At 45.7% G+C, this 26,825-nt stretch overlaps 1 protein-coding gene across 1 annotated transcript in view; it reads right to left on the bottom strand.

Annotated features, from left to right (window-relative positions):
• Nucleotides 1-530: 530 nt before the first annotated feature.
• The window catches only part of SWAP70 (switching B cell complex subunit SWAP70), a 31,293-nt gene continuing 4,998 nt past the window's right edge, over nt 531-26,825 (bottom strand). The window contains exons 2-12 of the mRNA XM_075280983.1: nt 22,428-22,568; nt 14,426-14,599; nt 6,947-7,174; nt 6,301-6,447; nt 5,921-6,029; nt 5,163-5,344; nt 4,893-5,000; nt 3,789-3,955; nt 3,037-3,235; nt 2,819-2,915; nt 531-1,274 (exon numbers count right to left, since the gene is read on the bottom strand). Of these exons, the coding sequence (XP_075137084.1) occupies nt 1,159-1,274; nt 2,819-2,915; nt 3,037-3,235; nt 3,789-3,955; nt 4,893-5,000; nt 5,163-5,344; nt 5,921-6,029; nt 6,301-6,447; nt 6,947-7,174; nt 14,426-14,599; nt 22,428-22,568 (1,668 nt within the window). The 3' untranslated portion in view covers nt 531-1,158. The remainder of the gene's footprint in view (nt 1,275-2,818; nt 2,916-3,036; nt 3,236-3,788; nt 3,956-4,892; nt 5,001-5,162; nt 5,345-5,920; nt 6,030-6,300; nt 6,448-6,946; nt 7,175-14,425; nt 14,600-22,427; nt 22,569-26,825) is intronic.

Below are 26,825 nucleotides of genomic sequence, written 5' to 3'. Positions count from 1 at the left end.
CACTGGATACAATGTATCACACCATCTAGAACATTGTAGAAGCTTCACATCTGTCCCTGCCCTGCGACTGACTCTTGTGGGAAACCCGTGGGGACGTTACCGCTCAATGTGGAAACTCGCTGCACGGTAATTACATATGGCGTCTGGTTGAGCCTATCATTATTCTCCTCGACCTCGAGAGACGTCGCATAATTATCATACCATATCGGATAAACTCGCCAAAGACAACAACAACAAAAATTGTACCAGGCAGATTCACTTAACCCACTCATAACCTAGTCTCATTTTTTTGCATGGTGACACCAGGCCTGGAATGTCATTCACCCCTTTAACCCAGGTGGACGCTATCGAGTCTGTTGCTGATGGGGTTGGTTTTCGGGCCCTCCTGTATTAGGGGCCCGTGACTATTTGGTCCATGTAAGACCAGAACCTTTTAGGATCTGATCCAGAAGGATAGAAAAGGTGACCGTGACCGAAAAATTTACCATGAACCACAGAAGAAATAAAACATCAGAATTTTTTGTATAAATGACACTTTATGGAGGAGACTACGACAGATCAGATTCCGTAAAATGTAACAAATTCCGGAGATTTATCACAATTGTATTTCATTTTAGATTCCAGTTTAAAATTTTTAAAAAATAAAGCAAAGATGAAGGTGATAATGGAGACGAGGTCGTCACGTCGGCTAATCTACAGTGAGAAAGGGTTAAATACTGACGCCATCCCATCCTGTTCCGGAGAAAGTCTTACAAGTTCCAGTTTAGGGACCGAACAGGGTTATACTGAGATTTACGTGACTTCAGGTGGAGCTTTAGATGGTCCCGATTGGACAGATGATCCACTTGGATACACAGAGGAGTCTGCAGATGATCCCGGTGGACTCAACAGGTGGATGGACCCATGATCCAGCTGGACAGATGATGGGACAAAAAAGATGATGCATTTTGGCGGACAATCTGGTTGGGCAGGAGAGGTCATGTCATCTACTGTTCTACACAATGTTACACAACATGTCCCTTTTTTTAATTAGAAAAACTTGCAAATTTTAAGACAAGTTAAAATTCTAAAGCCACAACTTTCTCCTGGAGCTTCGGGTTGTCTAGTTTCTAACCCGGTGCTGTCCTCTGCTCCTTGCATCATGTGCTCAGTCGGCTTCTACTCCAAACTGGTGGTATTCTTCTTCTCCTGCCAGTTCCTCTCTCGTTCCTGGAGTTCTCCTTGGGTAAAGGATGCGGGGCCCCAGTTTGTGATGAGCCCGGGGTTTTTAGCACCTGAAAGAGACATTGAGGCTTTAGTCACAGAAGGCTTAGAGTCACCGAGGACATAGTATCAGAAATAATGGAGCAGTCAATAGTTCTCATCAGACCCCCGATATGTGGTGAATGGTCGACTGGTTCAATCAGTGTTGGTCTAATGCATGGTTGCTACGACACTCTGGTGGGAAGATGACTGAACCTCCTCATTCATCCTTAGGATGCAGAAATGGTTGAGAAGAATGGTGGAGCAGGATCCTTTAGCTTCCTGCTCCACCATTCTGGCAACTACTAGAGATGTCTGCTACAATATTTGGAGCCTGAGCCCACTGCGGGGCATTATTAGGTGCATAGGGGCCACTGGGGAGCCAAATACTACGTGCTGGGCCATTAAGGAGCATTGTTAGGTACCTGGGACCTCACTGCGGAGCATTATTAGGTGTATGGGGACCACTGGCGAGCCATATACTATGTGCTGGGTCATTGAGGAGAATTATCAGGTGCCTGAGAGCCCACTACGGAGCATTATTAGGTGCATGAGGGCTACTGGCAAGCCAAATACTATGTGCTGGGTCATTGGGGAGCATTAGGTGCATGGGAGCCCACTGTGGATCATAATTATGTACCTGGAAGCTCACTACAGAGAATATTCAAGTGCATAGGGGCCACTGGGGAGCCAGTGGCATAACTAGGAATGGTGGGGCCTCATGGTGAAAATTTGACATGATCCCCCCCCCCCCGAAGACCCTGACCGACCAAGCCTCCCTGCACTGCAATCCAATGCAATGTTAGCAAATAAGGGGGAAGGTATTTGGAATTGGTCGAAAGGTCATGGAAAGAGAATAAAGTGACAAAAAAATACACCCTGTAAAGAGACCATATTTTGATCTATGCTATGGAGCCACCCCCAGTGGCGTAACAAGTGTCTTGAGGGCCTGGGTGCAAACTTTTGCCCAGGGCCCCCACAGCCCCTCTCACCGCGCCATACGATATGCCGGGGCCCCTTTTCATTTACAATATGAATAGCGGTCAGGGAACCAGGCTTTCCCCAACCACTGCCATAGTGGTACCGGGCCCCAGCCATCTCCAGCTAGCCACGGGCCCCATACCTTGCCAGGTCCGATCGGTACACCTCTGTGGGGAGCCACATACTATTTGCTGGGCAATTGAGGAGCATTATTAGGTATCTGGAGCCCCCTGGCAATGCATATACTATGTCCGGGGCCATTCGGGAGCCATATACTATGTCCTGGGCCATTTGGGAGCCATATATTATGTCCTGGGCCATTTGGGAGCCATATATTATGTCCTGGGCCATTCAGGAGCCATATACTATGTCCTGGGCCATTCGGGAGCCATATACTATATCCTGGGCCATTCGGGAGCCATATACTATGTCCAGGGCCATTCGGGAGCCATATACTATGTCCAGGGCCATTCGGGAGCCATATACTATGTCCTGGGCCATTCGGGAGCATGTTGCTGATGTTATGTTGGGGTAGGTAAAGTTAGTACAGGATAGGGTAGCTTTAAATACACCCCCCCCTTCCTTATACACTCACCTGGCTGTATTAATCGGATTAACCCTTCATGTTGCGCCACCTTGTCCTTCCAGCTCCTCGTCTTACTGGTTGCCATTTCGAGGTTACTTTTAACTTGCTGCAATGAAAGATGAGAGGACATACGGCTGAAAAGTGCAGGACGTTACCAATGGAATGAGCGAGCTTTATGGCATCATTCTGGCATTGAGCTGCCTGGGCTGGCTGTATAGATGCAGTACCTCATATTGCTCCAGAGCTGCAATCCGCTCATTCTCCAGCTGCTCCAGCTGTTGCATGGCCTCCTGCAGGGCTTTCTCCTTCATCTCTTGCATGGTCTCCAGTTCCTTCTTCTCGGCCTCGGTCATCTTGATTGTCATCTCCTGTTCCCGGTGAAGATCTTCCAGCATCGCTCTCTTTGCAGCTTCCTCTTCCAGCAGTCTAAGAAGATCAGGGGCAACCAAATGTGATAAGTGGCTTCCATCAACCAATATAAGGGTGCACAAGTGTGTCCTGCTCACAACTGCTTTACTCATCAGCGACCACTACAGGACAAATGTAGCATTACATCTAGCAATCAAACAAAAGACCACCTATGTAATCCATAGATGTATTGTTAGCAGTTAGGGGCCCCATGATGTCCATATCACCGTGTCTTTCTTTCTGCAGGACCTGCCCTGTCCTGCATTATACGGACCACCTACTCATGTAAATGGACATAGTGTAATGCTTCATTATCCCTGTGGTGGGCGCTGCAATAATTTAACACAGTATAACTGATCATTTGAACCTTAAGTGATGACATCAGTATCTGATCGTGATGGGTCCAACACTTGAACCACGAAGGACAGAGACAAACAGTGCAGCCCCCTTCTCTATGAACCCCAATGCAGCTCCCCCTGACTCCTTGCCCAAGCCAAAAACAGAGGACACAACCTGTTCCCTTCCCTATAAGATTTGGCAATGTTATATATCAGTCAGATGACCCCCTCACCGTGTCTGGAGCAGTCGGGCTCTCTCCTCCTCCATCCGCGCCTGTTTCTCATCATCTAGCGCCTCCTGCAGGCGGTGGTACATTTCCTCCAGCTCCCGCACCCGCTTTAAGTATTGTTCCAATTCCGAGGATTTCTGCGCCACCTTCTCTTCCATCTGTTGTCGGATCTATAAGGAGTAATCTATACGTTACTGCCAGGACACGCGGCTCAGATCCTGGGATCTCTCACTGATCCGATACTGCCATAGCAAAGTAAAGGAGGGTCGCCCTATAGATAGCGCATTAGATTTATTGCGGGCGGAGAGAAGGGAGGGGGTTAAAATAAGAAACAGGTGACATTTGCCTTAGGCCCTCTCCATCCAACGATGATGTTAATGTCCCCCAATCACATATGGTGATCGGGTACGTCATCGTTGCAGAGGTTCTGGCACTGTAGCGCTGGCGTACCGGACTACTGCATAAGCCAGGGGTTGGTTGCAGTGTCCATGTAGGGGGACTTGGATGTCACCATTGGAGTGCCAAAACCACAGATGGATGGAGAAATCTGGGGTCCTGCGGCAGGGCTAAGAAGAGAGGAGAAACCCAAATTGATAGGGAATTCCTGGCTTATGGGATGGGGTCCGACTATTGGGAACTCCAATAATGAAGAGAACCCCCAACTCCAGGTTTGAGTGGTGGGTTGGGCGTCCATTTCAATGGGGTTACCGGAGATAACTTAACTACGAGCCATCTTGGGCGGTCCCAAAGTGCTTCTCAATTCTTATGGTCAGTGGGGGGTCCAAGCAGTTGGCAAGTTAGCTCTTCAGCTCAGATAGGGGCTAACTTTGTGTTTCCGGAATACCTCTATAATCCTTGTGCAATGAAAAATTCGGCAACTTTCTACTGGGCTTATCTTTCCATTTCTGCTTGCTGAAAACCCATCCTGATCTAGAACAGCTGCAGGGTTGTTACAATGTATCACTGTAGGTAAGAGAAATCATCCCGGAATCAAGGGAAGACATTTGCGCTACTTCTGCAATTAGCTCAGAGCATATACAATTGTCAATGGTGACAGCAGGGTCAGGTCAGGACAAGATTTCGGAATATACGCCACCACATCATTACCATCTGCTCCCGCTCCAGCTCCTCTCTGAACCGGTCCTGTAGCTCAATGTGGGTGTCATGGCGTTTCTTCTCCTCCAGCGCAGCTCGGGCCGCCGCCTCCTTCAGTTGCTGCAAAAAAGTGTTTTACAGAAAGGTTTTAAAGGAACAAGGAGCCTACAAGAAAGCAGGTCTGTATAAGACAGACACCGATGCAGAGGAGTTGAAGGTCAAGTCAATGTCAAAGACCCAGATGTTACCCAGCACAGTGCCCTGCGGCCTCATTGCTCTCACCATGCGCACTTGCTCCAGTTCCACCTGTTTCATCTCGTTCGATGTCTGCAGGTCCTTCATCTTCCTCTCCAGCTCCTCTTGCTCGGCCTGTAGCTTCTGCCGCAGCGCTTTTCTCTTCTGTCGAGCGTCTCTGTGCGGCGAGGCGATGCCCATCTTTCTCAGATTGACAACTGTCTGGATATCTGCAGAGAGGACATGGCATGTAGTCACCAACTGTGCTGCGAGACATCATGGCTACCAAGCCCAAACAAGCCCCAAGCATAGATAAAGGGGGCTTCAGGTGTCAGCTCTTCTCTGTGTTTCCATTCCTTGCCATTTTCAAAATCTCTGCTTGCTGTCACTGAATCGCTACAGTCTTGCACGTGCTGAAAATCTCTGCAAATCCAATACTTCTCACTGCTGAGGGTTTGTTACAATGTATACAGTCTAGACAGCACTTTTCTCTCCACATGTTTCAGGCAGAAACAGAGCGGAAACCACACGGACCCCACTATAGTCCATGGGGTCCATGTGATTTCTTAGCTAACCACTTTCTAAGCGGATTTCCCGAATGGAAACCCAAATGCTGATGTATAACAAAAAAAAATGCAAAAATTACTTGACTAATCCTTTCAAAAAATATTACATTATCTTAAAATCACATATACAGAGTGAAAAAAAAAGTGTCATAAACTCATGAAGTGTTTAAGGTACAGAGGGGTAGCAGAAGGATTAGAGCCACCGTATACAACCCCTTGATTCTCGAGCGCCCCCCTCACCTTGTATCCACTCCTGCTTCTTCTTCTTGTCGGAGGCGCTGATCTCGTAGCTTTTTTCGACACATTTCACAAGGAACAGACACTTTTTCCCTTCCCTGTCTGGCAATGACTGAAAAGCAACAACAATGTAGTCAATATAAAGGGGTCCCCAAACTGTCACATACTCACAGGGCAGATAATGTGAAGCAGGAGCTACTTTCCTCCATTGATGTGTCAGTCTTTACTGTAGTTCTAGCATTCTATTCATTATAGATGCTAGGACGGATATACTAACAGTAGTGCAGTGCTACAGATGAGCAGGTATTGAAGTCTCCTCATCCCTGGGGCCTCCAGGAAGGCGCCATTTACTGAGACTAGTAGAGTAACTGCGGACATGTTACCTCCACGCAGCAGTTCCCATCCAGGATGATATCTCCCTTCTTGTCCTTCAGATCCTCGCTGACATAATACGACATAACGTTGGGTTTCAGGACAAACCAGCGCTCCGTCCAGTTCTTCCGCTTGTGACCTTTCTTCCACAAATAACCCTATGGCGAGGAATAAGACGTTTTATTATTGCGCGGGGAGACTTATAGATTTTACTTTAGGACCTTGGACTTAATTTAATGACATTTGGATTGTAGGAGTTAAAAATGACCAATAAATAAACTCATTGTCAGAAGGTTATGGAGTCAGGTTGTAGTTATTCAATTCGGCCTCCAGATGGCAGCAGAGTCTAACAGAAAGAAATAGTGGGCGAGCAGTCTGCGCAGTGCCTGCAGGCTGCTCACTAACTCTACTGGTAATCACACGTCTCATAGCTGGACCTCTCTATGGATGGCGGGGTCAGATCTCCATTATCACCACCATAACAACAACCTTCCTATTATGAAGACAAATCCCTAAAGAGCAACTGAAAGAATATTCACCAATATTACAAATAATTTAATGAGAAGGTTTTCGTATCGCGCAGGGAAATTTGTCTGGAATCTGCAGGAGACAGTCAGGACTTTCCCTTTAAGGTGATGTAGATTCTCCGCTTCTCACCTGTTTCAGGACGTCCAGGACAAGCTCATTGAACACTTCATTGATGGCCATGGACACGGTGGTGGAGTCTGTGCCTTTACTGAACTGACCACTGCCGATCAGCTCGATCAACTCCCACACCGACAGTCCCTTCTGTTTATCATGGATACTGATCTTATAGTCCTCAAACAAGGCCTGCTGCCACCCACTGCCCATCGCCTCCGTCAGCTTCCTCAGTAGATACTCAATCTGCAAACAAGTAAACTTCTTGTTAAAGGGCCAGTGCACTTATCATTGTACAATACATCCTGTATTATACTCCAGAGCTGCGCTCACTATTCTGCTGGTACAGTCACTGTGTACATACATTACATTACTTATCCTGTATTATACCCCCAGAGCTGCGCTCACTATTCTGCTGGTACAGTCACTGTGTACATACATTACATTACTTATCCTGTATTATACTCCAGAGCTGCGCTCACTATTCTGCTGGTGCAGTCACTGTGTACATACATTACATTACTTATCCTGTATTATACTCCAGAGCTGCGCTCACTATTCTGCTGGTACAGTCACTGTGTACATACATTACATTACTTATCCTGTATTATACTCCAGAGCTGCGCTCATTATTCTGCTGGTGCAGTCACTGTGTACATACATTACATTACTTATCCTGTATTATACTCCAGAGCTGCGCTAACTATTCTGCTGGTACAGTCACTGTGTACATACATTACATTACTTATCCTGTATTATACTCCAGAGCTGCGCTCACTATTCTGCTGGTACAGTCACTGTGTACATACATTACATTACTTATCCTGTATTATACTCCAGAGCTGCGCTCACTATTCTGCTGGTACAGTCACTGTGTACATACATTACATTACTTATCCTGTATTATACCCCAGAGCTGCGCTCACTATTCTGCTGGTACAGTCACTGTGTACATACATTACATTACTTATCCTGTATTATACTCCAGAGCTGCGCTCATTATTCTGCTGGTGCAGTCACTGTGTACATACATTACATTACTTATCCTGTATTATACTCCAGAGCTGCGCTCACTATTCTGCTGGTGCAGTCACTGTGTACATACATTACATTACTTATCCTGTATTATACTCCAGAGCTGCGCTCATTATTCTGCTGGTGCAGTCACTGTGTACATACATTACATTACTTATCCTGTATTATACTCCAGAGCTGCGCTCACTATTCTGCTGGTGCAGTCACTGTGTACATACATTACATTACTTATCCTGTATTATACTCCAGAGCTGCACTCACTATTCTGCTGATACAGTCACTGTGTACATACATTACATTACTTATCCTGTATTATACTCCAGAGCTGCACTCACTATTCTGCTGATACAGTGACTATGTACATACATTACATTACTTATCCTGTATTATACTCCAGAGCTGCGCTCACTATTCTGCTGGTACAGTCACTGTGTACATACATTACATTACTTATATTGCATTGAGTTCAGTGATGAGAACCTCAGGGGAGGAGCTTTTAACTTTATCTACACCCCTGAGTAACATGACAGTTGTAATAGGAGACTAAATGACATATAGATAATAGTAATGGACATAAGTAATGCTCTTGGTTCCCTTTACACTACAAATACTGCCCAGCTGCTCAGTGATGAGAACCTCAGGGGAGGAGCTACCAATCCTCTGTTTACACCCCTGAGTAACACCACAGTTGCTTATTTGTATCACTTTAACTCAACATGGGACGAGGGGCCCCGGATCAGCCCATTGATGTAACAATGTATCTGCAAACCTTCATATATAAGTATCAAAGCTACAATTTGTGTCAATTTCCAATTACTAAATTTGATAGGAGTAATGGCCCGGAGACAACCAAAAATGAGCGCAGACCCGTCTACTAGAGCTCGCTGGGTGTGAGCACGTGCAAGTAACGTGTGTCGGTGAACAGGAAGGCAGCAGGATCTCGCCTGTGATAAGAATTCTGGTTTCCTGTCTGAGACTTCTAGGACTTTAGCAGCCAGTATAATCAATGGAAATGACGGCACCGCTATAACCCGGGCCTATGACACCTCGGAGACTGTGACTCAGTAGAGTTGCAGTGGTCTATACCTTATTAGGTATAGGGTCATAGGCTGACCCCGGTGACCTTGCACGGACCATCCATAGAGTGGCGCCCTCTGGATTCCTGACATCGGTGGGAGTTTGGTTGCTTATATTTATATAGTACTAGCCTCTGCCCCCGACTTCATCTGCGTGTTATAGTATGACAAATACCCCTTTAGGTTTTGCATTGTGAGATCCAAAGGGTCACAAAGTCCATAAGGGCCATATTATAAATGAGCCAAGTGCGACATCCTGTATCGAACTAGAATAAATATTACCGCTATAAAGTGCCGTCATCTGTTATATTTATATTCCTGTTCTATTTACTTATTACACAACGAGATATTAATAACCAGGAAACAGTGTCAGGAAATCCCCAGAATAACAAGTGATACAAGAAGAAAAATAAACTATTACCTGTATACCAGCCGTAATACAATTATATACAGCGGATACCCAGGTTATACCAGCAGGGTCTAGATTACTATATGCAGAATGTATAACTCATACCAGCTGTACATATAGAATTATATACAGGAGATACCCAGGTTATACCGGCTGTACATATAGAATTATATACAGTATATACCCAAGTTATACCAGCTGTACATATATATTATATACAGTATATACCCAGGTTATACCAGCTGTACATATATCATTATATACAGTATATACCAAGATTATACCAGCTGTACATATATCATTATACACAGTATATACCCAGGTTACACCAGCTGTACATATATCCTTATATACAGTATATACCCAGGTTACACCAGCTGTACATATATCCTTATATACAGTATATACCAAGATTATACCAGCTGTACATATTATACACAGTATATACCCAGGTTATACCGGCTGTACATATAGAATTATATCCTATTAATATTATAAATGTGAAAGTTTGTGGGTTTGTGAGTTTGGATGTTTGCATGTTCGGATGTTTGTTCCTCAATCACGCAAAACCCGCTCGACCGATTTGGCTGAAATTTTCCACAAACATAGTTAATACACCCGATTGCACAATAGGCTACTTTTCGTCACAATAGCGCACATACGTTTGTGCCAGGACCCTCACAAAACCCGAACTCACACCACCATCTCTGCAATCTCACACACTTTGGACCATAGCAAGCCACAAAATTCATATTGCCCTCTACAGCCTCGCCCCTAACCCCACACAATCACATATACATAGACTTTACCACTTTGCCCCTCACCTTAACGATACTCCAGGAGGCGCTCTTTAACGCTCCGGAGTAGTCATGTTTGCCAACCCCCACCGCTCTGACAATCCGCGACACCGCCCACCCATGTCAATACCCCTAGGCGGTCTAAAATGCAAAAAAAAAAAGTTTAAAAAAAGTAAAAAAAAAAAATTAAAAAAAAAAAAAAAAAAAGGATTAAAAATTCAAATCACCCCCCTTTCCCTAAAACACATATAAAAGTAGTTAAAAACTGTGAAATACATACATGTTAGGTATCCCCGCGTCCAAAATCGCCCGCTCTACAAAGATATACAAATATTTTTCCTGTTCGGTAAACACCGTAGCGGGAAAAATGGTCAAAAGTGCCAAACCGCCGTTTTTTCACTGTTTTGATTCTGATAAAAATTTGAATAAAAAGTGATCAAAGCAATAACATTTCCTGAAAATGGTAGAACTACAAAGTACACCCGAACCCGCAAAAAAAGACGCCCTATACATCCCCGTACACGCATGTATAAAAAAGTTACGGCTGTCGGAATATGGCGACTTTTCAAAAAAAAATTTTTTTTTAACAGTTTTGGATTTGTTTTTAAGGGTTCAAAATGTAACTAAAACCATATAAATTTGGTATCCCCGGCATCGTAACGAAACACAGAATACAGGGGACATGTCATTTTGGTTGCACAGTGAACGCCGTAAAACCAAAGCCCGTAAGAAAGTCGCAGAAATGCATTTTTTCTTGAAATCCACCCCATTTTGAATTTTTTCCCTGCTTCCCAGTACATTATATAGAATAATTAATGGTGGCATCACGAAGAAAAAATTGTCCCGCAAAAATTAAGACCTCATATGGCTCTGGGAGCGGAGAAATAAAAAAGTTATGGGGTTTAGAAGGAGGGGAGTCAAAAACGAAAATCAAAAAATGCCATCGGTGGGAAAGGGTTAACTTCAAATACTTCTGTCCCAAAGTCACTATGTAAAGTTTCTCACAACACCGTATATATAGCAGCTCTAATACAAAGTAACTGCAACACAAAAGTCTCACGGATTCTCTGAATTACAGAAAAAACAAGATACCAAGTTACATTTCATATCCCATACCTTATACACAGTACGAAAACCTTACCCGCGCCTGTATATACCCACTGCTACAATCACCGCAGACGAAGTCGCGGGTACCAGCTAGTACAATATATACCCAGGTTATACCAGCTGTACATATATCATTATATACAGTATATACCCAGGTTATACCGGCTGTACATATATCATTATATACAGTGTATACCCAGGTTACACCAGCTGTACATATAGAATTATATACAGTATATACCCAGGTTATACCGGCTGTACATATAGAATTATATACAGTATATACCCAGGTTATACCAGCTGTACATATAGAATTATATACAGTATATACCCAGGTTATATCAGCTGTACATATATAATTATATACAGTATATACCCAGGTTATACCAGCTGTACATATAGAATTATATACAGTATATACCCAGGTTACACCAGCTGTACATATAGAATTATATACAGGAGATATCCAGGTTATTCCTTCTGCACATATAGAATTATATACAGTATATACCCAGGTTATACCGGCTGTACATATATCATTATATACAGTGTATACCCAGGTTATACCGGCTGTACATATATGATTATATACAATATATACCCAGGTTATACCGGCTGTACATATAGAATTATATACAGTATATACCCAGGTTATACCGGCTGTACATATATAATTATATACAGTGTATACCCAGGTTATATCAGCTGTACATATATAATTATATACAGTATATACCCAGGTTATACCGGCTGTACATATAGAATTATATACAGTATATACCCAGGTTATACCGGCTGTACATATATAATTATATACAGTGTATACCCAGGTTATATCAGCTGTACATATATAATTATATACAGTATATACCCAGGTTATACCGGCTGTACATATAGAATTATATACAGTATATACCCAGGTTATACCGGCTGTACATATATAATTATATACAGTGTATACCCAGGTTATATCAGCTGTACATATATAATTATATACAGTATATACCCAGGTTATACCGGCTGTACATATAGAATTATATACAGTATATACCCAGGTTATACCGGCTGTACATATAGAATTATATACAGTATATACCCAGGTTACACCAGCTGTACATATAGAATTATATACAGGAGATATCCAGGTTATACCAGCTGTACATATAGAATTATATACAGTATATACCCAGGTTATACCTTCTGCACATATAGAATTATATACAGTATATACCCAGGTTATACCGGCTGTACATATATCATTATATACAGTGTATACCCAGGTTATACCGGCTGTACATATATGATTATATACAATATATACCCAGGTTATACCGGCTGTACATATAGAATTATATACAGTATATACCCAGGTTATACCGGCTGTACATATAGAATTATATACAGTATATACCCAGGTTACACCAGCTTGGCCTATATCACTATATCCATGTATTATGTGGCTGACACTTACACAGACGTCATTATTTATCTCCCGGCTGTGATTTCCTCACTTTTCCCTTCTCTCAGACTTTGACACGTTGGTGATTTACACGACTATTCACATTGGGTCCCTCCTTGTTATTCAGGTACAAGGTCCGCGGATTTCTACTTTTTGCTTTAGGTTTGTTTATCTTTTTGTTGCGACATTTTTTGCTGTTTTTAATGCACTTTGTGTTTTGCTTTATTTTGCTTGATCTGATTGTACATTTAGAGCCGGTTGTCAATCACTGATAGGACCGCCCACATGACTAGAGGACCAGATCCCAGGGTGGCATGGCAAATACAGACTTAGGGCAGATAACCCAGCGGCGAGCCAACATGGAAGATCTTCCAGTTTTGTACTCAAAGTTTAAGTGTATGAAGAAGGTGAAAAATCCAAGCAATAAAACATTGTGGGGAATCAGCGGTGACCCCGGCGCACCCTCCGCCTGAACCCCGTGTACCTCCATGTACATGTCAGGTGTGTGGTATATAGAGCTGTATATAATCTATACATAGCAGGCGGACCGTATATCACAGGCCATAAACTGCTGACAACCCCGTACCTGGTGGTGATAAAGGAGAGGGCAAAACAAAGGTAATGTAACCAGCCAGGAAAATCCCACACTAATCTCTAAGCACCAGCAACCAATAGGGACGCAAATCAGATCTACGCATTCCTTAATGAGGCTCCTCCCCTCTGACTACAGACAACAGAGCTGCAGGGTAAAGCACTGCGGACAAAGCGGCAGCCAATAAACAATGCAGCTATGGTAGAGTCATTGATTAAAGGAGCAGACAAAGTGCAGAACATAAGCAAGGGACGAGCACCAGACGGAGCCGCTCTCGATTCTAAAGCGCTGTACCCCAGTAACTAGCCAATAGCAGAACTATGAACGCAGCTCTAGCTGTGACTAGAGCATCCCAACCGATATCAAAAGAGACCTCAATCAGTCCAAGCTGTGAAATTTTATAGAAATCGGAGCCCTGTAAATCTACACAAGGAAATGTATCTGTAGGGTTGTTTGTATAAATGGGCCGTCCCTTCGCTCAGATCTCCGCTGGTGAACCAAATGTCGTAAAACAGCGATGATTTCATAAACTATTGACAGAGGGAGCATAAAACTTTATAGAGTCATAACTGCGGACAAACAGCCAACAGGCCATAAACATAAAACGATGGAAACAAAGATGGCGGACACTTACATCACCCCGGTCATCGCTCCAGACACGGACCTTAGAATGGTTGGATTTTTTGCAAATTTTACAAAATTTTTTCGGATATACAAAACAATAAATATGAAAAACAAAAATTTGAAAATTTTAAGCATCCTTTCACAAAGTTTACTACCTTCAGACGGTTCTGCCTTCTGTCGTGTTAAGGGTTAACCTACGATAGAATTGTTTCCCTTTGAGCTGATACATTGTTGCAATATTACACATTCTTCTCTGCCAATATTTGGGGTTATCGAGGGTTAATAGGGTATTTCGGGCAACATTTTTGCACCATTCCGCTACCCAAGCCTCACGACCTACGACCTTTAGCCAATGTGTCCGTGACATATGTGATATGTGGGATCAAATACAGACTTACCTCCTCCGGGACGATGGTGAGTGGATACTTGTCGTCTGCCAGGAAGTTGAAGATGGTCCACACCTTGAAGGCGCTGTCGTCGCTGATACACAGGGGGCTCTTCAAAAGGTATTTCTTGGCGCAGAGCGTCCAGCACATCCTATAGAACTCCACCTTGTCAAAATCTCCTTGTACCTAATAAAGCAGAGAGGGGAGGGTGTGAATCAGGGGTAACACTGTGTGTCAGGGGTAACTCTATGCAAGCTTAGTAACCTTCTTGTCAAGTTCCTTCAAAAGTTATCTGCCTGCAGCCACCAGTAGAGGGAGCTCAGGAGCAAAGTGGAGACAGATTCATTATTGGACTCAATATAACCTGTGCACAATGAGCTCCCCCTAGTGGTGGCTGCAGGCGGATAAAGTTTTATCATGTAACACATGAGCAAATGCTGACATAGTGCGTGGCGCTCACTGGAATTCAAAATGGAACGGGCGTGCATAGGGGGCAGGGGTGGCAGCGTATAATAGTGACCGCTACCTACAATCCATTAGATAGCGGGGGTGATCTCTGGGGCCCCTCACAATTGCATGGGAAACATTATGGCCAAGCACACCCCTATACAAAAACATATTAAGAAATGAATCTGCAATATGTCACGTCTCTAGGAAGAGAGAATGGCCTTGGGCGAGAGCCGAAACCTTCTGCTTATTGTAGTCACTGACACAAAGGAGCAAAACTCTGCAGGTTTCACCAATGACAATTTTTTTGGTGAAGGGTTAAATGTCCAGCACACGAGACGTAACATTGGCCCTATTGAGTTGGACTGTGAGGGGCCCATTCTTCATCCCTGGGAGATAGATGCCATAAGATGGAGCGGCCCATCTGGGCTCGGGGCCAGCCCCCCCCCCCCCCCTCCCCGGCTCACAATGAGCCCCCTGTTCACTCGCCTCATTTCCCTTTCTGCAAGATCAATAATTCATTTGCATGTGTGAAAAGCAAGAACTTTCTTCAAAGTCTGGGCCGGCTGCCCCCCGTCCACCTATACAAGGGGCGCTCAGAACTGGCCGGGGGAATGTTCACAACATCGCCTCGCTTTTGTCATGGTAATTGGGGGAAGGGGGGCGGTGGTTACGGCAACCAGAGGCAGAAATGTTACCCTAGATCCAAGCCAAAAATACCAAAAACCGTCAAATATGATCACACATAGAAAGAGCGACCCCCAATAAGGGCTTAGTAGAGATTCTCCTCTGTTCACATCCAAAGCTGAACCCTGCCGGTTTCCTGCTGCCAGTCTGCAGAGCATTATGGGAGACCAGGTGCAAGTTAAATGTAAATAAACCGCTGCCTGTTCCCAAAGCCATAGCAGAACATTCGCAGCAGCTTTGGATGTGACTAGAGAGACAATGTGAGTAATGACAATGAGTCACATGACATTTATTCTCTGGTTATACCTAAAGCTAAAATGTGAATCCTGCTATAGTAAGTAATACTGCCCGGGAGCGCGGCTTGATCTGCTGAAGGAGCAACTTCTAAAAATATTCTGAAATCTTGAAAACACAACGCTATCTCAGAATCCACAATAAAGAAGTTGGCGTGCGAGGTCACGGCGGTGATAGCATATGTGTCTTCCAAGACATATTACAACACTTAGGATACTAGACACAAGAAACTAGATTGGGGTTTTGCAAGCTGAAATTCTCAACATCCAAATTACAGCCAAATCTGGCCAAGCAGAGCTGTAGTGTAAAGCATGGAGGACCGAAAGACTGTATCATAGCTTAAAGCAGATTTGCCTTTCAGGAGTCTTGGAAAGCTGGGTGCCCCGATCAGCACCAGTGGGCGCAACCACTCAGCAGTCTGGATGGTTCATGAGACACTAAATAAAGCGTTTGTACAAAGTGTACTTTAGTATTTATACAGAATGGAGAACGTCTCCGAAAACTGTGCAAACAGCTCCGAGGCTGAGCGAACACCGTCCCATCGTAACACGGACCCGGCTGTGACTCATCCCATTATATCACTGCACGTGCTATGGAGCAACACAACCAAAAGTGGCATAACTGCAAGGCCATGGAGGGGAACGAAAAAGTAATGAGCCAGTTCAGACAAGAGCAGCTACTAGACATACAGTCCTATGAAAAAGTGTGGGCACCCCTATTAATCTTAATCATTTTTAGTTCTAAATATTTTGGTGTTTGCAACAGCCATTTCAGTTTGATATATCTAATAACTGATGGACACAGTAATATTTCAGGATTGAAATGAGGTTTATTGTACTAACAGAAAATGCGCAATATGCATTAAACCAAAATTTGACCGGTGCAAAAGTATGGGCACCTCAACAGAAAAGTGACATTAATATTTAGTAGATCCTCCTTTTGCAAAGATAACAGCCTCTAGTCGCTTCCTGTAGCTTTTAATCAGTTCCTGGATCCTGGATGAAGGTATTTTGGACAAACAATTCAAGTTCAGTTAAGTTAGATGGTCGCCGAGCATGGACAGCCCGCTTCAAATCATCCCACAGATGTTCAATGATATTCAGGTCTGGGGACTGGGATGGCCATTCCAGAACATTGTAATTGTTCCTCTGCATGAATGCCTGAGGATTTGGAGCGGTGTTTTGGATCATTGTCTTGCTGAAATATCCATCCCCGGCGTAACTTCAACTTCGTCACTGATTCTTGAACATTATTCTCAAGAATCTGCTGATACTGAGTGGAATCCATGCGACTCTCAACTTTAACAAGATTCCCGGTGCCGGCATTGGCCACACAGCCCCAAAGCATGATGGAACCTCCACCAAATTTTACAGTGGGTAGCATGTGTTTTTCTTGGAATGCTCTTTCTTTTTGGACGCCATGCATAACGCCTTTTTTTATAACCAAACAACTCAATTTTTGTTTCCAAAATGAAGCTGCCTTGTCCAAATGTGCTTTTTCATACCTCAGGCAACATTTGGAGAAGGCAGCTTCATTTTGGAAACAAAAATTGAGTTGTTTGGTTATAAAAAAAGGCGTTATGCATGGCGTCCAAAAAGAAAGAGCATTCCAAGAAAAACACATGCTACCCACTGTAAAATTTGGTGGAGGTTCCATCATGCTTTGGGGCTGTGTGGCCAATGCCGGCATCGGGAATCTTGTTAAAGTTGAGAGTCGCATGGATTCCACTCAGTATCAGCAGATTCTTGAGAATAATGTTCAAGAATCAGTGACGAAGTTGAAGTTACGCCGGGGATGGATATTTCAGCAAGACAATGATCCAAAACACCGCTCCAAATCCTCAGGCATTCATGCAGAGGAACAATTACAATGTTCTGGAATGGCCATCCCAGTCCCCAGACCTGAATATCATTGAACATCTGTGGGATGATTTGAAGCGGGCTGTCCATGCTCGGCGACCATCTAACTTAACTGAACTTGAATTGTTTGTCCAAAATACCTTCATCCAGGATCCAGGAACTGATTAAAAGCTACAGGAAGCGACTAGAGGCTGTTATCTTTGCAAAAGGAGGATCTACTAAATATTAATGTCACTTTTCTGTTGAGGTGCCCATACTTTTGCACCGGTCAAATTTTGGTTTAATGCATATTGCGCATTTTCTGTTAGTACAATAAACCTCATTTCAATCCTGAAATATTACTGTGTCCATCAGTTATTAGATATATCAAACTGAAATGGCTGTTGCAAATACCAAAATATTTAGAACTAAAAATGATTAAGATTAATAGGGGTGCCCAAACTTTTTCATAGGACTGTATACAATGGAGAGCCTGTGAATATATGGTACATTACTGATCCAGAGCTATATCCTGTATTATACTCCAGAGCTGCGCTCACTATTCTGCTGGTGCAGTCACTGTGTACATACATTACATTACTTATCCTGTATTATACTCCAGAGCTGCGCTCACTATTCTGCTGGTACAGTCACTGTGTACATACATTACATTACTTATCCTGTATTGTACTCCAGAGCTGCGCTCACTATTCTGCTGGTGCAGTCACTGTGTACATACATTACATTACTTATCCTGTATTATACTCCAGAGCTGCGCTCACTATTCCGCTGGTACAGTCACTGTGTACATACATTACATTACTTATCCTGTATTATACTCCAGAGCTGCGCTCACTATTCTGCTGGTACAGTCACTTTGTACATACATTACATTACTTATCCTGTATTATACTCCAGAGCTGCGCTCACTATTCTGCTGGTGCAGTCACTGTGTACATACATTACATTACTTATCCTGTATTATACTCCAGAGCTGCGCTCACTATTCTGCTGGTACAATCACTGTGTACATACATTACATTACTTATCCTGTATTATACTCCAGAGCTGCACTCACTATTCTGCTGGTGCAGTCACTGTGTACATACATTACATTACTTATCCTGTACTGATCCTGAGTTACATCCTGTATTATACTCCAGAGCTGCGCTCACTATTCTGCTGGTGGAGCTGATACTTGTTGCTGCTTCTGCTCTGAGCACTTTGTCTTTCCAATCTGGGATTCTGACTCATTTACAGACCATTTCCTTGAGCTATTTCTGTTGTGGGTCTTCTGGAAATCCTTTATAATACAGGAATCTCTGACTTGTTCAGTCGGTGCTGTGGTCAGGCAGAGGTCACAGTAACACCCGGGTGTTGCCCATCATCTCCAAACCTCCTCTGAGATACAGCATCATCATATTCATTGTAATTCTACTTTTGCCCTGTAGTGGTGCTGCAGGATTACTGCACTGATCACAGGTGATTGCTGGAGGTCTCAGTAGAAGAACGTCCAGTGATCGACATTTACAAGGTAGAGACGGCAGGTCAGGAAGTGTAATAATCTATTCATCATGAAGCAACTAAATATTACAGAAGAGCTTTACATCATTACTGAAGGTTTACACAACCGTCTGCAGATGTGATGTGTCCTCTATAGGCTCCTCTATAGGCTCCTATACTGCTCCAGACATTTATCTATAGGGCTGTCCTCACCTCTATATCCTGTCCTGTCTCCTGTGTCCCATCTCCTGTTCTCTCTCCTCTGTCCCGTCTCTTGTCCTCTGTCCCGTCTCTTGTCCTCTGTCCCGTCTCTTGTCCTCTCTCCTGTCCCATCTATTGTCCTCTGTCCCGTCTCCTGTCCTCTCTCCTCTGTCCCGTCTCTTGTCCTCTGTCCCGTCTCCTGTCCTCTCTCCTCTGTCCCGACTCTTGTCCTCTGTCACGTCTCCTGTCCTCCCTCCTCTGTCCCGTCTCCTGTCTCCTGTCCTCTGTCCCGTCTCCTGTCCTCCCTCCTCTGTCCCGTCTCCTGTCCTCCCTCCTCTGTCCCGTCTCCTGTCCTCCCTCCTCTGTCCCGTCTCCTGTCCTCCCTCCTCTGTCCCGTCTCCTGTCCTCCCTCCTCTGTCCCGTCTCCTGTCCTCCCTCCTCTGTCCCGTCTCCTGTCCTCCCTCCTCTGTCCCGTCTCCTGTCCTCCCTCCTCTGTCCCGTCTCCTGTCCTCCCTCCTCTGTCCCGTCTCCTGTCCTCCCTCCTCTGTCCCGTCTCCTGTCCTCCCTCCTCTGTCCCGTCTCCTGTCCTCCCTCCTCTGTCCCGTCTCCTGTCCTCCCTCCTCTGTCCCGTCTCCTGTCCTCCCTCCTCTGTCCCGTCTCCTGTCCTCCCTCCTCTGTCCCGTCTCCTGTCCTCCCTCCTCTGTCCCGTCTCCTGTCCTCCCTCCTCTGTCCCGTCTCCTGTCCTCCCTCCTCTGTCCCGTCTCCTGTCCTCCCTCCTCTGTCCCGTCTCCTGTCCTCCCTCCTCTGTCCCGTCTCCTGTCCTCCCTCCTCTGTCCCGTCTCCTGTCCTCCCTCCTCTGTCCCGTCTCCTGTCCTCCCTCCTCTGTCCCGTCTCCTGTCCTCCCTCCTCTGTCCCGTCTCCTGTCCTCCCTCCTCTGTCCCGTCTCCTGTCCTCCCTCCTCTGTCCCGTCTCCTGTCCTCCCTCCTCTGTCCCGTCTCCTGTCCTCCCTCCTCTGTCCCGTCTCCTGTCCTCCCTCCTCTGTCCCGTCTCCTGTCCTCCCTCCTCTGTCCCGTCTCCTGTCCTCCCTCCTCTGTCCCGTCTCCTGTCCTCCCTCCTCTGTCCCGTCTCCTGTCCTCCCTCCTCTGTCCCGTCTCCTGTCCTCCCTCCTCTGTCCCGTCTCCTGTCCTCCCTCCTCTGTCCCGTCTCCTGTCCTCTCTCCTCTGTCCCGTCTCCTGTCCTCTGTCCCGTCTCCTGTCCTCTGTCCCGTCTCCTGTCCTCTCTCCTCTGTCCCGTCTCTTGTCCTCTGTCCCGTCTCTTGTCCTCTGTCCCGTCTCTTGTCCTCTCTCCTGTCCCATCTATTGTCCTCTGTCCCGTCTCCTGTCCTCCCTCCTCTGTCCCGTCTCCTGTCCTCCCTCCTCTGTCCCGTCTCCTGTCCTCCCTCCTCTGTCCCGTCTCCTGTCCTCCCTCCTCTGTCCCGTCTCCTGTCCTCCCTCCTCTGTCCCGTCTCCTGTCCTCCCTCCTCTGTCCCGTCTCCTGTCCTCCCTCCTCTGTCCCGTCTCCTGTCCTCCCTCCTCTGTCCCGTCTCCTGTCCTCCCTCCTCTGTCCCGTCTCCTGTCCTCCCTCCTCTGTCCCGTCTCCTGTCCTCCCTCCTCTGTCCCGTCTCCTGTCCTCCCTCCTCTGTCCCGTCTCCTGTCCTCCCTCCTCTGTCCCGTCTCCTGTCCTCCCTCCTCTGTCCCGTCTCCTGTCCTCCCTCCTCTGTCCCGTCTCCTGTCCTCCCTCCTCTGTCCCGTCTCCTGTCCTCCCTCCTCTGTCCCGTCTCCTGTCCTCCCTCCTCTGTCCCGTCTCCTGTCCTCCCTCCTCTGTCCCGTCTCCTGTCCTCCCTCCTCTGTCCCGTCTCCTGTCCTCCCTCCTCTGTCCCGTCTCCTGTCCTCCCTCCTCTGTCCCGTCTCCTGTCCTCCCTCCTCTGTCCCGTCTCCTGTCCTCCCTCCTCTGTCCCGTCTCCTGTCCTCCCTCCTCTGTCCCGTCTCCTGTCCTCCCTCCTCTGTCCCGTCTCCTGTCCTCCCTCCTCTGTCCCGTCTCCTGTCCTCCCTCCTCTGTCCCGTCTCCTGTCCTCCCTCCTCTGTCCCGTCTCCTGTCCTCCCTCCTCTGTCCCGTCTCCTGTCCTCCCTCCTCTGTCCCGTCTCCTGTCCTCCCTCCTCTGTCCCGTCTCCTGTCCTCCCTCCTCTGTCCCGTCTCCTGTCCTCCCTCCTCTGTCCCGTCTCCTGTCCTCCCTCCTCTGTCCCGTCTCCTGTCCTCCCTCCTCTGTCCCGTCTCCTGTCCTCCCTCCTCTGTCCCGTCTCCTGTCCTCCCTCCTCTGTCCCGTCTCCTGTCCTCCCTCCTCTGTCCCGTCTCCTGTCCTCCCTCCTCTGTCCCGTCTCCTGTCCTCCCTCCTCTGTCCCGTCTCCTGTCCTCCCTCCTCTGTCCCGTCTCCTGTCCTCCCTCCTCTGTCCCGTCTCCTGTCCTCCCTCCTCTGTCCCGTCTCCTGTCCTCCCTCCCGTCTCCTGTCCTCCCTCCTCTGTCCCGTCTCCTGTCCTCTGTCCCGTCTCCTGTCCTCCCTCCTCTGTCCCGTCTCCTGTCCTCTGTCCCGTCTCCTGTCCTCTCTCCTCTGTCCCATAAGACACTAATAATTTATGATACTAAACGTATTTATATGGAAAGTTGTTGAAAGACTAAGGACGATGAACATCAGAGAGGCCACCACTACAGATGTCAGGACTTGTAGGTCTCCCTCCGCATAGTGCACTGATCTCCTATTATTGTGTCCGCTGTTGCCTCCATTCCTCAGGATAAGGCCAATACCATGTCCCAAGAGGAACAACATAATCCTGGGGACTAGTGTCTGCAGTCTGGGATGTTGAAGGGTATGGGGAAATTATTTCCCATATATCCTAATAACACCCACCTCCCTTCTACCCTCCAACTGCAGAAGACAGAATCCTCCAGAGTCCATGCAGGAAATCTATACCAGCAATACAAGAAAGGAAAGTGTGGAGAAAGGAGCTCACCTTATCCAGGATGAATTTATTCAGGTATGGCATGTAACCCTGGTTAGAAACCGGACCCTCATCATCATCTCTGAAATGTTCCTCCAGGGCCACCGGATCATGGGGGACATGTAACAACGTGCAGAGATTGTGAGAGAGAACCTGAGGAGGAAACAGAAGAAATCAGAGGAAGCGACTCCATGTCAACAGATACAAATATACATCGTAATAAAGTTACATTAAGAAATGTTTCCATGACCAACAGTCACTGTATTCATATACTCCAGAGCTGCGCTCACTATTCTGCTGGTGCAGTCACTGTGTACATACATTACATTACTTATCCTGTATTATACTCCAGAGCTGCGCTCACTATTCTGCTGGTACAGTCACTGTGTACATACATTACATTACTTATCCTGTATTATACTCCAGAGCTGCGCTCACTATTCTGCTGGTGCAGTCACTGTGTACATACATTACTTATCCTGTATTATACTCCAGAGCTGCGCTCACTATTCTGCTGGTGCAGTCATTCTGTACATACATTACATTACTTATCCTGTATTATACTCCAGAGCTGCGCTCACTATTCTGCTGGTGCAGTCACTGTGTACATACATTACATTACTTATCTTGTATTATACTCCAGAGCTGCACTCACTATTCTGCTGGTGCAGTCATTCTGTACATACATTACATTACTTATCCTGTATTATACTCCAGAGCTGCGCTCACTATTCTGCTGGTGCAGTCACTGTGTACATACATTACATTACTTATCCTGTATTATACTCCAGAGCTGCGCTCACTATTCTGCTGGTGCAGTCACTGTGTACATACATTACATTACTTATCCTGTATTATACTCCAGAGCTGCGCTCACTATTCTGCTGGTACAGTCACTGTGTACATACATTACATTACTTATCCTGTATTATACTCCAGAGCTGCGCTCACTATTCTGCTGGTGCAGTCACTGTGTACATACATTACTTATCCTGTATTATACTCCAGAGCTGCGCTCACTATTCTGCTGGTGCAGTCACTGTGTACATACATTACATTACTTATCTTGTATTATACTCCAGAGCTGCGCTCACTATTCTGCTGTTACAGTCACTGTGTACATACATTACATTACTTATCCTGTATTATACTCCAGAGCTGCGCTCACTATTCTGCTGTTACAGTCACTGTGTACATACATTACATTACTTATCCTGTATTATACTCCAGAGCTGCGCTCACTATTCTGCTGGTACAGTCACTGTGTACATACATTACATTACTTATCCTGTATTATACTTCAGAGCTGCGCTCACTATTCTGCTGGTACAGTCACTGTGTACATACATTACATTACTTATCCTATATTATGCTCCAGAGCTGCGTTCACTATTCTGCTGGTGCAGTCACTGTGTACATACATTACATTACTTATCCTGTATTATACTTCAGAGCTGCGCTCACTATTCTGCTGGTGCAGTCACTGTGTACATACATTACATTACTTATCCTGTATTATACTCCAGAGCTGCGCTCACTATTCTGCTGTTACAGTCACTGTGTACATACATTACATTACTTATCCTGTATTATACTCCAGAGCTGCGCTCACTATTCTGCTGGTGCAGTCATTCTGTACATACATTACATTACTTATCCTGTATTATACTCCAGAGCTGCGCTCACTATTCTGCTGTTACAGTCACTGTGTACATACATTACATTACTTATCCTGTATTATACTCCAGAGCTGCGCTCACTATTCTGCTGGTGCAGTCATTCTGTACATACATTACATTACTTATCCTGTATTATACTCCAGAGCTGCGCTCACTATTCTGCTGGTGCAGTCGCTGTGTACATACATTACATTACTTATCCTGTATTATACTCCAGAGCTGCGCTCACTATTCTGCTGTTACAGTCACTGTGTACATACATTACATTACTTATCCTGTATTATACTCCAGAGCTGCACTCACTATTCTGCTGGTGCAGTCACTCTGTACATACATTACATTACTTATCCTGTATTATACTCCAGAGCTGCACTCACTATTCTGCTGGTGCAGTCACTCTGTACATACATTACATTACTTATCCTGTACTGATCCTGTATTATACTCTAGAGCTGCGCTCACTATTCTGCAGGTGCCGTCACTGTGTACATACTGTATTATACTCCAGAGCTGCACTCAGCACACAGCTTACAGGACACTATTATTACACAGTTATAGCAGACGTTGTGTAATCAGGATTTTGTGGATTCGGCATATTTTTCGGCTGTGCTTCCCCTTCCTTCTACTACTGGGGTTACAATTTCTCCTCTTACACAACTATTAGAAAGTTCCCATGAAAATCAACCCGGCTTAAAGTTTTAGATTTCACATTTGGCAGCGAGAAACAATCTACACAAACACAGCGACTAAGTGAATGCAAACACCGGAGCCAGCTGGTGCCGCATAGTGAGATCCAGGACATGTACAGGGGGGTCTGCAGCGGCTGCACCAGGGATTTGCTCCAACAATCTCACCTCACCCCTTCACTTACACCGGGTGTCCCGGGAGGTCTCCATAGATGAAGGTTTTGTCTCTCTAACCTCCCACTATTCCATTTCTTTGCAAAACTGTTCTATTCTCTTCTACTCTCTTGTGCGGTTCATGAATAGAATTTAAGAACTACAGTGAAGACTGACAGTTGGCAGAGGAGGAAGCAGAAGAATGTAAATATAACAGGAGGATTTATACTCTGCTACTTTATTACTTGCTTTGTGCTCGTTTGCTACAATGTATCAGTCTGGATTCTGCATTGTTTCGCTCACAGAGCATTGTCTAGACTGGATACAATTGTAACAAACCCTCAGCTAAGAGCAGGACAAGCTTTGTGCAGGGAGAACATTTCATTTATACAAAAAGTAACATATAAAGTAAATGGTGAGGGGTCCTTTAGACGCCATAGCGCCCCCTCCTCCATCATCGGGTGGGGTCTCTCCTCCAGGATGGACATGTTTGCTGGGACTAGTAGTCACTAGTAATGCTGGAAATCCAGGAGATAGTATCTCCCCTTACAGTAAATGTGGGTCACAGAGCCGGGCGACGTCGCCCATTCATTTTCTCTGGAGGAAGCGGGTCCCACCTTGTCTGTCTCAGCCGAATAATAGAGAGTGACGGCAAACGGTAAAAATATCTCACAGGGGTTAACCCTTGATGTCTCTATCCTTGAAGGACGGCCGATGTACACTGCACTGAAGTCGTTATACAGGAGCTTACGTAAACAGCACCACACCTGAGTATAGGTTGTGTTCGGTATTGCACCTCCAATCTATCATGTTATTGAGGCTAAACTGTAATACTTCACACGGCCTGTGAACAGGAAGGGCGCTGTCATGGTTTTCCAATCCTGGACAAACGCTATGAAAGGAAACAAAAACCTTTTTTGCAAAAAATTCCAATATATCCCAAGACTAGGGCTACACGGTGATGTTCCCTAAAAATGTAAGGTTTCTCTATGGTGTTACGTTGCGATGCACACTTAGGCATGTGCATTATGCCACAGTTGCACAAAGCATGCTGCCGTCTAGCTCTTGCTTTATAGGCGACCTACATAAAGACGACAGGGTTTCAAGACACACCACCGCATAGAGACAACAAGGCGCAGAGACAGCTGGTGGGATTTCTAAAACATACCTTGGGGCAAGGCGTCCCCACAATAGCCTGGCCTTCTCTACCCACATGTACAAGAAAGGGCCTTGCACCAAATGTGCACTACAATACTGGAAATCCCCCTCCCATGTAGGCATATATGCACAAGACCGTGCACATGTGCCTGCACAAGTCCGTGCACATGTGCCTGCACAAACCCATTCACTTTCTTCAGTGAGCACGGGCTGCAAAATGGACAGGTATAGGACAGAGCGGTCGTAGGGTTTGGCCTGGGCTCACAGCCCCGTACAAGGGCCCGTGATCATACACAGGCATGTATATAGGGTCATTACAATACTGGGACTGGGCCTGGCTCAAGATCTGTGTAAAGAGCAGACTTCCTATATCACTAATGATGTCATAAGGAAGTGATGAGGTCATTTCCTCCAGGAAGTTGTCACCTTGTCTTCTCCATTACAAATAAGAAAGCCATGCATAGCGGAGCAGAAACGGAGGTGCAAAGATGTCAGGGCTGAGCTGCAGGAGCCTGTCTGTGTTATGCAATGTATATGTAGAAGAGTTGGACGTCCTCCAATAATACACAAAGCAAATATGGCCGCCGGTAACAATAAGCACTTGTGCTCCGGAGAAAGGAAGAGTATGGGAAAGTCCAGAGCCTGAGGCAGGAAGAAGGGCCGCTCTGATCAGTCTCTGACCTCCATGGAGGGTTAAAAGCAAAAAAAAAAAATAAGTCCTTATACAATCCTAT

The sequence above is a fragment of the Leptodactylus fuscus genome, chromosome 7 (assembly GCF_031893055.1).
Source record: "Leptodactylus fuscus isolate aLepFus1 chromosome 7, aLepFus1.hap2, whole genome shotgun sequence".
In the NCBI taxonomy this organism is placed as follows: Eukaryota; Metazoa; Chordata; class Amphibia; order Anura; family Leptodactylidae; genus Leptodactylus; species Leptodactylus fuscus.
Note: the sequence above shows the minus strand (reverse complement) of the source record. Positions and strands in the feature narration are given on the sequence as shown.